The sequence below is a fragment of the Zalophus californianus genome, chromosome X (genome assembly GCF_009762305.2).
Source record: "Zalophus californianus isolate mZalCal1 chromosome X, mZalCal1.pri.v2, whole genome shotgun sequence".
Lineage (NCBI taxonomy): Eukaryota > Metazoa > Chordata > Mammalia > Carnivora > Otariidae > Zalophus > Zalophus californianus.
Window position 1 is genome coordinate 91,361,810 of NC_045612.1, and position 12,188 is coordinate 91,373,997.

A 12,188-nucleotide genomic window follows, 5' to 3' on the forward strand; every position below is an offset into this window, starting at 1 on the left:
TATAATGTATTACTTGTTTCAGAGGTACAGGTCTGTGATTCAACAGTCTTACACAATTCACAATCTTTTAAAGCACTTTGAATATACTGTTGAGAGAGGCAGATACTCACCAGGTCAGCCACAATCCCCACTACTCCCTAATGCATCATACCTGCTGCTGTTCATTTGCAGCTGCCTCGCTCCTGAAGACATCAGATTTGGGCCTCCTGCTTATAAATGCACACCCCCCCCCCTTTGATCTGTTAGTAACCTGTTGAAGGGGCTTCTTCATTGAGACAGAGGTTGAAACATTTCCAGAGTTTCTTCCAATTCTGGGTTTTTTTTCTTCCACCTAACTAGGAAAGAGGGACAACCTTTTAAAAGCCGTTTCCTTATCTAACAGGGATAGGCTCACAGAGATAGCTCCATTCTATCTGTAAAACCAAAGCTCAAGTTCACAACGTCTCATACATGACAAAGGGCAACTGTATTCTCCTGCGGAGTAAGTGGATACTGTGGGTGCCTCTCCCTGGATCCTCCAGCTACTGGGAATACCGGCTGATCTCAGTTCACTGCAGTTCACTAGGAATGGTCCTTGGACCTGCCTCACCCAATCCAAGGCAACACCCACTCCCAGAGGGCAGCTAATGAAGGGACAGAGGCCAGCCACACCCTTTGTTTCAATGGGGATCAATTGTGAAGGGCCTTCCCAGCTACCCCCTTAGGATCTGCTGAGGCCTCAGCTGCATTTGCTTAGTAGGTCAACTCCTGCCCACTCCTGCCTTGCTCAGCCCCCTTAGCTGTATTTCCTGAGAGCTGTCCCCAGTAAGGTTTCTGCCCCGATTCTCCATCTGTTTCCAGGGAACCCAACCTAAGAAAAGGAATGAACCAAGCCACAGAGTAACTTTGCCTCTGCCATACCAGTAGAGGCCAAAAGAGATCCCTGGCAACAAATGTATAAATCCCATAAAGCTGCCATGGAAAGAATCCTTAGAACCCACCAAGTGCAACCCACCCTCTTCCAGATGGGGAGACTGAAACAGAGAACCACAGTGATCTGCTCAAGGCATCAGAAGCAATGGATCGTGGATCACCACATCAAAAACTAATGATGTATTGTATGGTGACTAACATAACAATAAAATAAAAAAAGGGGGGGGCATCAGAAGCTAGTTAGGTGAGAAAGCGGCCATCGGACTCCCCACTGATTGTGACCCAGGCAGGAACACAATATTCTAGCATTTAATCAGCTCCCAGGAAACCCTGATGGACTGTGAGAGTCAAAGGGAACTGTGAGAATTTGGGAGTCAGTACGAAGTGGCCTTGTAAGCCCATCCCCCACTGACTAAAAAGAGGAGCCAGGTCTGAATCAGGGATGGTAGTGCACTTTATTAACAAACAAAACAGTACCGGACGCGCAAAATCGTTACTTCAGTGGCAACACACACAGGCGAACTCCCACATGGAGCACTGGGGCACATTTCAGACAGAACATTAGGCACCAAGTTCACAATCAAACTAAACGTAGTTCACAGTCCTTCGGTATTTTCTCTTCCGTGCAGTTCAAGTCCTTATTTAACAGTTGTGACCAAAAGGTTACCTTGTTAAGTCTAATTCTCGCCCTTACTGTGGAGTGAGGCCAACACAGCCTTCAGGACTGTGAAGCGGATGCCAGGCTCTATCAGCTGTTGAAACTGCCTTTGGTTCCTTGGGATGGGAAGAAAGACCTCTAGGATCTTGGTGGTGGACAAATAAAATGGTGGGAGTTCTCAGCTCTGATTTCCTATCTCGGCACACCTGGAATAGCATTCATTTTTAAGTTCAGTATATAGTTTAATCTATAGTTTAACAGGGCTGATCTCACTAGGGTAAATTAATTGGTTTTCTAAAAAGTTTGAAAAGAGGGTAAATCACATACTCAGGAGTCCTGCAGCATTAAAGACTTAGATATGTTAACAACCTCCTTACTGTAAAACTGTTGCCTGTTAAGTAGCTGAAGTCAGCGTTTCCCAAAAGGTGTGTCAGAACCAAGTTAATCAGTAAGTGAACAAACAACTGAAATAGGGATGTGATTTCTCTGAGCAGTTTGATATAATATGTGGCAACTCCTTATGGACTGGAGCATATCCAAGACAGTACCCAAACTCCTACGTTAGCTAAAATGCTTTTCAATTACAAAGTAAAGAGTGGCAGAAAAATCCTGCTCTTTGCTCTTAGGATAGGCAAAACTGGAATACCTTAAGCCCTCATTATCAGGGTCCAGTGACTTGTGAATTTATAAGGTTAATTATGTAACTTGAATTGATTTCCTCTGGCAATCTTTAATTCCCAGTGAGTAGGAACATAGGGGATTAGGTTAAGAGGTATTAGGAGTTAAGAAGGGTATGAAAATCCTGAATATGGGAGAAGCAGTAGGGGGGGAAGAAGCAGTAGACTCACCAGCTCTGAGACAATCACGTGACATTCAGTAGAGGGGCAAACACAATGTTATCACTCTCTTATAAAAGTATAAAATGATTGAGACACATAAGGATTGACCTGATTAATTAAAAAAGGTGAATTTGAACGAAGCTTGTTGAATAATGTGTGGAAGTATGCCCATCAAAATTTTTATGTAAAATTTTTGGTACATAAAAGAGTAAACTTCAGGTATCTAGAAACTTCATCTAAAATGAAATGCCTCGGGGCGCCTGGGTGGCTCAGTCGTTGAGCGTCTGCCTTCGGCTCAGGTCGTGACTGGGATCGAGCCCCGCATCGGGCTCCCTGCTCAGCGGGAAGCCGGCTTCTCCCTCTCCCTCTGCCTGCTTCTTCCCCTGCTTGTACACTCTCTCTCTCTCTCTGTCAAAAGTAAAATAAAATCTTAAAAAAAAAAGAAATGCTTCATTCATCAGTGATGTGGGATAAGGTGTTACTGTGTATCCACCTGTGTACCCAAGTCTACTGAATCTTGTCAACTGCTTTATTTGATCACATTGGTGTTGATTTTTTTCCCCAGGTGCTTACATGTAAAACAGTAGTCTTTCATGGCTGAAACCTCTGGAAGGGGTTTAAAAAAAAAAATCTTGAGTTTTTAGAATGGGAAAGGCCAGAAAGAGGTGGGCACTGTTCTGGGCCCACATTACTCCTAAAATGGAGAACTCAGTCTTCATATTAAAATCACTCAATTTCATGTCTGTTACAAACTGAATAACTAAGGCCAGTGAGGTTATAATATAAAGCCCCAATTTCCTTTCTCTATTTGAGAGTCTCAACAAATAGCAATCAGAAATTTACCATGTGTATTTCAGTTCCTATTTGAGAGAGATCAGCATGCTAATATTTACTCAAAGGTAACTCTGTCATTTAGGTTAACAGATCTGCCTAATTCCACTGTGGTCCTAGGAAAAAAGAAAAAAAGTGTATACCACTAAGGCCTTCAGACAGCCAGGGTCTACCTGAAAAAAGGAAAATACTTTCTCGAAATCGGCAGAGAAGGTTATCGTGATGTCTAGCCACCCTCCAGGAGGAAGAGAAAATGCCTATTGCAGTGGGTCTCGTGCGGAGCTCATCAGGAGGCCTCCTGGGGGACAGTCCTGCCACTAGTTTACTCTGCTCCTGTGGGGAGCTATACACAAGTCACCTGAAACACCAGACTAGATTTCTAGAAACTTCACAGGAAGTAGAAGTGGCCAGGACGGCCCATAAGCTGTCCCTCAGTGGTCTACACCCCCATTGCTTTCATTTACTATCCCTCATCCAAAGGGGGAGCTGCTGACCCCCAGGAAGCTGCCAGCCTCTGGGCTCTGGACCTACACTTCACTATTTCCTAAGGACTGAAAAGGACAGTCACAGGCTGGGCCGTCACCCATCTAACCTCTACAAAGAGAAAGGGAACCACTTCATTTCTGCAGTCATCAGGCATTTCGTGTTAAAGAGGAGCAAAACAGGACACAGAAATTGTTTCTGACCAGCACTTCAATTAGACATCTTGAAATTAAGGAGTTGATCACAAGGTTTTATTCTACCAGTCAGCACAAGTTAGTCTACACAAGGCAAATAACGCGATGGAGCTTGATCTTATTGAAATTAATGAGGTGATTCTTTGGGTTGTTTTTACTCTGACACCAACTGAGACTAAACTTATGGGTGAAAACCAGTGCATTTAAAGATGATCCAATGATACAGCCTTTGCCAACATTTTGCTTTTGATGGTGCTGGGAAAGAATAGGCAGAAAGCATGAGGCTGAAACCTCAGGATCGTGTCAGCAGCCTGAATTTGTACACTGCAATCCACAGGGCAGTGACTGATGTGGAGAATCCAATGATCTTCAGCAGGCCTGCCACGGAAGGCAGGTTCCTCTCCCAAAAGGTGTGGGTGATCTCCATAGCTGGAACATCCTGGATGGATGAGCAGAGAGCGTTAAGCACAGCAACTCTCGTTCGCCCCCCTGAGGGCAGGCAGAACATATCTGCCAAGCCAGTGCATGGACATATGCCTGAGAGTGGCATCTACAATGACCTTACAAGGTGGAAGATGAGAGTCAGGAGTTTTACATTCGATTACTGGTCCATGGAGAGGAAGCTGTGGAACTCACCTTTGATTCAGGTTCTTGAACTGTTATGTCTTTCTTGGCCACCTTCCCCAGAGCATTCAAGATCTGCAAGAAAGTGACCGTGGTGAAGTGAGCTTCTAAGGTCCCGACAGACGCAAGGCCCCGCTCGCCATCAAGGAGCCCCCCAGGAGTGGAAGGAGCGGCAGAGAAGCGGAGGTGCACATTTATCCGTGTCAAGAGCAGGAAAGGCCCGATGCCAAAACCACCACCGGCCTTGGGAGAGACAGTGACGCGGCCCACTCCCTTACCTCTCTAGCTGCCCGTTCTCCGGCCTCTACTGCCCCTTCCATGTAACCGCTCCAGTGTGTGGCTGTCTCCGTGCCAGCAAAGTAAATCCTGTCAACCGGCTGGCGAATGACGCTTTGAGAGAACAGAGAGGTCACACAGAGTTACCTGGGAAGGCACGGAGGGTAAAGGGGCCCGTCGCTGCCCTCATTTGCCCCGACAAGACAGCACAACTCCGACTGTTTCCAAAACTCCTGTGTGGCTTCCACCAAAGGTGGAAGGCCCCTCCCTGTTCCCTGCGCCTGTGCCCAAGGATCTGAGCTTTCAAGCCAGAGAGAAGCAGGCTGTCAGATCATCAGTCACTAAAGGTGACGCTGGCCTTTTCCTAGCCAGCCAGGATCAGAAGACAAGAATACACAGAAAATCCACAATCAGATTTCTTGGCTGTAGGTTTCCTGTTTGTGGTCCATTCTCCTCCCCACACCATCGTTCCAAGGGGGTGCATTCTTCACGAGAGGGGATCGGGCAGCAGACCCCAGCCAAGCACTCCCAGGGTATCAGGAGGAACCACAGTGGTGAGTGGGAAGACAGGGGCAGGAACTGATTTGTAGCAGAGGAGGGACCCGAGAGATCAGAGGTCTGTCTGTCTCAAAATAACCACGTCTGCACAGTTAGCTTTTGTGAATTTATGTGGAGACTGGCTGAGGACAGGGAAATGGGCCTTCTCTTCCAAAGAGGTCCTGGCAAAGAAAGCCCCAGAAGGGCTGGGCTGGATGGGGAAGTGTCCCCTCCTAGCTTGTCAGCTTTGACTCCTATCACGTCGGCAAGCCATTTTCACACAATCTCCCGAGCGGCACACCCTGCACCCCCCAAGGCCTTCTCGCCTTTCTCTAATTGAGGAATCTTTGGTTGCATCTGTCCTTGATTCCAGTTTCCCACTTCTGGCCTTCTACTCTGCCTTCGGAACTACTCCAGCTCATCAATCCCGTTATCACTAACAAAGACTAATTGATTCAATTAATTAAAAACAACGAACAATCTCATGTAAGGAAAGGGTTAAGAAGCCCCTCTTTCTCTGTGGACACACGTGAGCTGGAATTAACTTTCCAGCTCCGTTCCTCTGGGAATGTAACGGAAGGTACCCTGCCAGGGACGTTGCCACGCAACACTGCTTATGCCCAAACGCCTCTCCTGCCCTCACAACGGCAACCGCATCGGGGCTGGGAAGACTGTCCTGAGTTGCAAATACCCAGCAGGAGGCTCTTTCTTTGGGCTCTTGCAGCTGAGCACATCCCTGGACAGACCCCTGTGCCCTATGAGGCAGTTACAAGAGACAATGGCTCTTCTGGGGCCTATGGGGCTTCGAAGCCAAGGTGGACTCCCCGAATCCGTGTGGAGATCCCCTCCTCACAGGTTAGCTGTCCTCGGCAGGGACGGCTCCCCCGAAGAAGAGGAGCAGCTGCAGCAAGATGTCTGTAGCTAACGTCCTTAGGCAGAGACGGGTACCCAGAAGCCTAGAGTAGTCGTGTGAAAGGCAATGTCTAATGGAGCTCAAGAAGGCTGGCTGGAGGACACTGCAGCTTGCAGGGTACTCACACAGAGCACCGACATCTGAAATCCTCACCCGTGCTCTGCTATTGCTCTGCATGCTGACAGCTAAGCTTCTACATACCGGCATCCTTATTTTCCTACGGACGGCCAGAAATCCATGCACTAACTACCTGGGGCATTCGAAATCCGAATGCTGACCCCTATGTCTCCAAGTCCCCTCGAACTTTGCTTATGAGTTTAAGTTTGGTGCATGTCGGGGCGCCCGGGTGGCTCAGTGGTTAAGCGTCTGCCTTCGGCTCGGGTCATGATGCCGGGGTCCTGGGATCCAGTCCCCACATCAGGCTCCCTGCTCAGTGGGGAGCCTGCTTCTCCCTCTCCCTCTGCCTGCCACTCCCCCTGCTTGTGCATGCTCTCTCTCTCTCTCTCTCTCTCTCTCTCTGACAAATAAATAAATAAATAAATCTTAAAAAAAAAAGTTCGGTTCCTGTCTTGGATCAATCCGGGTGGTGTCTGGGTAGTACCTTCCATACTGTGTCATGATCCCAGGGGGGAAGTAGGCGGTATAGCAGCCCCCGGAGTACTGCTCCTCGCACCAGTTCTTCTCTTCGTAATGCACCGGCTGCATTCAGTGGGGGGAGAATTCCAAAGGGAAGACAAAGCTGAAATGCGACCCGTCAACCATGAAGGCTCTTGTGTATTTTACTTTAACCAAAAGTTTACGTTAAAGAAAAAGGTGGCCCTGTTTTTCTATTTCACTTAAGGGGAAACATGACAGTACCAAGTAAATGGCCTTCGGGGAGGTACCAAGTGACAAAACATGTATACTTTGACTTTTTCGACCTCTTGATGTGGGGAGGCATGGAGTATTCCAATATCTGGGAGAGAGGGCACTGCCACGCAGATTCTCAAATCTTTAGACTAAGCCCCACCAACAATCACATTCTGGAAAGGTCTGCTCAAATCTCTGGATTCTCTAAATAACAGACTTTACTTCCTTATCTACCACGGCTGAAAAAAAAAAAGGTGGAAGGGAGGAGGCATAAGATAAGCACAATGTAGGGGCGCCTGGGTGGCTCAGTCGGTTGGGCATCGGTCTCTTGATTTCAGCTCAGGTCGTGATCTCAGGGTCCTGGGATCAAGCCCCGTGTCGAACTCTGCATTCAGTTTGGAGTCCGCTTGTCCCTCTCCCTCTGCTCCTCTACCCATTTGCTCTCTCTCTCTCTGTCTCTAAGATACGTAAATAAAATCTTAAAAAAAAAGATAAGCACAATGTCTAAGAAAGGCTTTTTTTGGAGCCATTTCTCTGAGCTGGAAAAGTGAATGATGGGAATCCTGCTAAAACGGGGAAAAATAATGACGAGCAATGGTTTCCAAGAGACATGAGAGACCGTTCTCTGAGTTTTTCTCTAACAGAGTCTACAAGTTCATTGTTTGAACAGTTCAGAGATAATCCCGTGAAAGAGCCCCCAGCTAGCTGATAGGATCTTCAGATAGAATTTCATTCCCGTCATCACCTTCAGTGGTGGACTGAAAGCACTGAAATCCCTACATGAGCTGTGAATGGAGTCTACGGATGGAAAAATCAATTAGTGTGGCTCTGACCAGAGAGAGTCTAGATTCTGCCCACCCTGTCAAGTATACACTAGAGCGCCCTCACCAACAGATGAGGACGTATTTGGGATTTCGCTTCAGAGCAGTCAGTTGGCTTTGACGGGAGGGCAGGACCTCTGTTCTGGGAACTGATCTCACCCACCCCAGAGATAATACCTGTGACTCCAGGCCCTGATGGCAATTGGCTGCCAGTTATCCAGGGAACACGGAAAGAGCCCAAGGAACTGATGCATCAGAAATTGCATGCCCCTGACGGCAGCTTTCATTGGCCTTTCTGGGACTAAAGTTAATCCTCCAGTAAGCATATCCCTTCCTAAGACTCTCCTCCTAAGACGGTCAGGAAACCAGACTCTGCTTTGCTTTAGCACTTAGAGCAAACAGAGCAGAACCTTCTAGGGATTAAAGCTGAGGGTTTCTTACTTGTAAAGCTTCTTGGGATCCTAGCACTTTGGCATAGAGCTCACAGATCTTCTTCTTCCTGTAAAGAAGAGTAAAAAAGAAAAATGTTAAGGAAGTAATAACCGAGGAGTAGAACATAAACACAGTGAGTTTATTCATTATCATTGGCTCTCGCCAATGAACCAGATGTATTAAGGAAAACCTAAAATCAATGGTAACTACACAACATGAATAGTTCCATGAATCTGTGCCCTCGGATCAACCCTCTATGCCTCAATACGGTCATTTGACTTGAAGATGCAACAGAATTTTCCTTTTATATTTTTGCCTCTTTTACTGCCCGATATCCTATCTATTCAAGATTCAAATGGGGAAAATAAGAGTCGATTAAGGGCAGTCAGTTTAGGACATGATGCTAAGTCACTTTTCTGGAACACGTAGCATTCTAGAATAATCCCTTTTAGAAGTCCATAGTCCATATGACAGCATCTTTTAACTATCCTCCACTTATGTCTTAAAGATCTATGAACATCTGAAGCTTATTTAATCTTTTAAGTATACCATAAAATATGCCGCACAACAAGAGGCCTATGGTCATTCTACTCTAGTCATCGGGCACGTGACAGAATGGTCTGTGGACATGGTACTTCCACGGGATGTGCTACACGATGTTACCTCAGACAGTCGTTGGCTACCCTAATTCATTATGTAAATGACTATCACATCACATGACACGTGGTAGGTCTTAAAGAAAATCAGTAGCTTCATTGATCTAGGCACTTCCTGAAACAGGTATTTGCAAACTCACAACCACTCCTGGGGAAATTAAAAAGTGCTAATTTACTAAAATCACCCCTTTTCAAAATAAATGGTTCAATTTCAGGATTTGTTTGAACAGGTTCACACTGAGCCAGTTATATACTTTGGTATTTGCCTTCTTTAGTCTTTATATAGCTTAAACATTGAAACTGCTCCAAAATATTTGTTAGGTGCTAATGAGCAACTGGAAAAAAAAAGTTTGCTGAAAAATGGGTGCAGGGTTTACCTCGAATCTGAAACACAAGTACTGAGAGGTGAAGAGACTCATGGCCAAAAATGAGAGGAGGGCGAAAGGAGGGGTTATACTTACTAGTAATGAAAGAAACAGAGGTTTTTAAAAACGATGATTTTACATTGCCAATTACATTAGAAAACATTTTTAAAACATGTCCTCAATTTCTCTGAACGATGTGAGATAAAATCTAGCCTTATAAATTTGTCAAAATGCTCACATTCAGGCCATTGATATAACTCCCAGAACTTCTGTTTCATGGAGATACAGTGTTAAGTCAGGAAGAGGAGGTGAAATCATAAACATGGTGGCTTACTGCCACCATGTTCCCATGGAAGGTTTTCAGAGATAGACAAAGGCTACTGCTGAGGTGATGTTCTAGAACATTTTGGTGGCTCTGTAAGTTCCAGTACAAACAGGAAAAGTTTGGTTTCCATGAAGGAGCTGTTCCTACTGCAGATCAATAACCATAAAGGAAATGCAGAACTAGAAGAAGTTTCCAGACTACTGTCTGCCTCTGTCTCTCTCTGTCTAATCCAAGCCCCTTAATGTGAAAGACAAGGAGGCTGAAGCTCAATAAAAATGTACTGAATCAAAATCCATCCTCAGCATAGCATGGTAACCTCTTTCCTACTCTATGATGAGATGATGGATTCTTACCTACTTCGCGTGGGTGTTATGAGGAAATTCCAACATTTGAGAGTCAATCACGAAACAAAAGTATGGACGATCATTATTCTAAAGGTTTAATGATGCTTAGCTTATTTTTGGGACATGTGATAAAATCTTTATTAAAACAGAACAAAATCTAAAATCCAATCAACCTACCTTGCAGTTAATTTTTCATGCATGGACAATAAGTCCCTTATAATAGAAAGGGAAGTCATTATTTACTGTATTTTGTAGTTATGAGTCAAGGATGAGTTCATATAAATCCATCAGGAAATTATCTTCCCCATCCCTTCCTCCCATTAAAATGTAAAAACTTCTGGAAAAGTTATGTAAGTCAAAAATGTTAGAGCAATGCAGTGATTGGTTAGTTGGGCTCTAAAAATAATAGAACATATTTTAAATCATGGCCAAAAGAGGTCACTGTGCAAATCTCTTGTAGTTGTGTTTACTCACTGGTTTCTAAATCTGGCTGCTCGTCATAATCATTTGAAAAGCTTGTTAAAAAATACAAGATACTCAGGCTCCACCCCTAATCTACCACATCATAATCTATCGGCCTCAGAAAAAAAACATATTTTCCAAACATTCTCTGGCAGATGTTGATGCAGTCGGTTGTGGGAATCTCGCCCCAGTCAAAGACACATTCAGGGTTCTAAGGGTTTTGCCTTATAAAAACTTTTGAGAAGTTCAGCTACCATGTGGAATCATAACCAAATGTCTACATCCAGGCTGGTATTTATTTTACTATTAATAAAGGGGGAAAGCAGGAAATCCAAAAGAAAATGTCAAGCTTCGTATGGCGTAATGAAAAAAAGTTTGCATTGGATGCTATTCCTGACTTTGTCACAAGCTAGCTGTGGAGACCCAGACAAGCCATTCCCTGCCACTGGACCCCAAATTCTCCCTCTTCTGAGTGAGTAGACAAAGAGTTCCCTTCCCGAAATCAGACCTCATGGTAGCTCAAAGGAACAAATTCGTGCGCAAATGTGGAAACTTTTGCAGCCTGAATTACAAAGTCATCAAAGTAACTCTCAAAGCAAGGGCTGCTTATGGATTTGCTGCTTCATTGTTTAATTAAATGCAGAGAGAAGTGTACATCTGTGTGTGTCCTGGTCCTCTTCAAAAGCCAACAAAGGATTTAGGGCTACCCTCTGGAAGGGAAGCCCAGAAATTCCCAGAGGTACCACCCCGCCAACAGCCAAATGACTGTTTCCAGGTTAAGAGTTCCTGGTAAGCTTTTATCTGAACAAAGGAAAGGATTCCAAGGCAAAACCAAACAAATACAACAGGGCAGAAAGGGAAAGGGAGAAAGGAAGGAAAAAAAAAAAAGCCACTGTCCTACAATGATTGTTTCATACTAGGAAGCTGATCAGGAGAAGGGAACGTCAGAGCTGCGTCCTAGATAATCAAAGGGGGATACTTCTATGTACACAAGTGGAAACAGGTTGAAACCCACACGTATGGCTTTGCTCTTCAGAAAAAGTACAGTCAGAGGACCTTGGAAAAGGGATAATGGTCTGGGTGAGGCAATCAGGACTCAGCCTCTAAAGCTTTTTTGCACTGCTAACGTTTCCTATAATTTTTGTCCATCTACCCTACAGGGGAAACCCTACCTCTCAACCACTGTACAATAAACACAGATATGTAAACCTAAATTAATTAATGCATATGGGCAAGCACTGAGTCGAGGGGACTTGTAACACAAAGGTTGCCACGGTGACAAAAAGGTCGATTTATTGGGATTTTAAGACTATTAGTGAATCACGGTGTTTTTCAAGATGCCAATATACTGTTGTTAGCGCAACAAGCACGGTATCAAGCTAAGCTTTTATATGTGTTTCAGATGTCACTTCTTACCTTATTTCCTTATGGAGCTTGGCAAGTCGGTCAGCTTTTCGGGCAAGTATGAAGCTGCAGAGAAAGGTGACATTTGAATGATTAGGTGCAAGAGCTGCCTCCTCTTTTCCAAAATGTTCTTGCCTCTGCCTACTCAGCATTGATGAACTCTCGCCCACGCACTCCCATTATTTCCCTCTATTAGAGAAAATGCCAGGCTGCCTTCCATCTGCCTGTGTCCAAAACCCCTCTAGGCTGCGGGCTCCTAAGTA

General features: G+C 45.0%; 1 protein-coding gene across 1 annotated transcript in view; it reads right to left on the bottom strand.

The window, feature by feature from the left end:
- Nucleotides 1–1,348: 1,348 nt before the first annotated feature.
- The window catches only part of LOC113930699 (amine oxidase [flavin-containing] A), a 68,908-nt gene continuing 58,068 nt past the window's right edge, over nt 1,349–12,188 (bottom strand). The window contains exons 10-15 of the mRNA XM_027608081.2: nt 11,938–11,991; nt 8,379–8,436; nt 6,869–6,966; nt 4,820–4,931; nt 4,554–4,616; nt 1,349–4,356 (exon numbers count right to left, since the gene is read on the bottom strand). Coding sequence (XP_027463882.1) covers nt 4,210–4,356; nt 4,554–4,616; nt 4,820–4,931; nt 6,869–6,966; nt 8,379–8,436; nt 11,938–11,991 — 532 coding nt within the window. The 3' untranslated portion in view covers nt 1,349–4,209. The remainder of the gene's footprint in view (nt 4,357–4,553; nt 4,617–4,819; nt 4,932–6,868; nt 6,967–8,378; nt 8,437–11,937; nt 11,992–12,188) is intronic.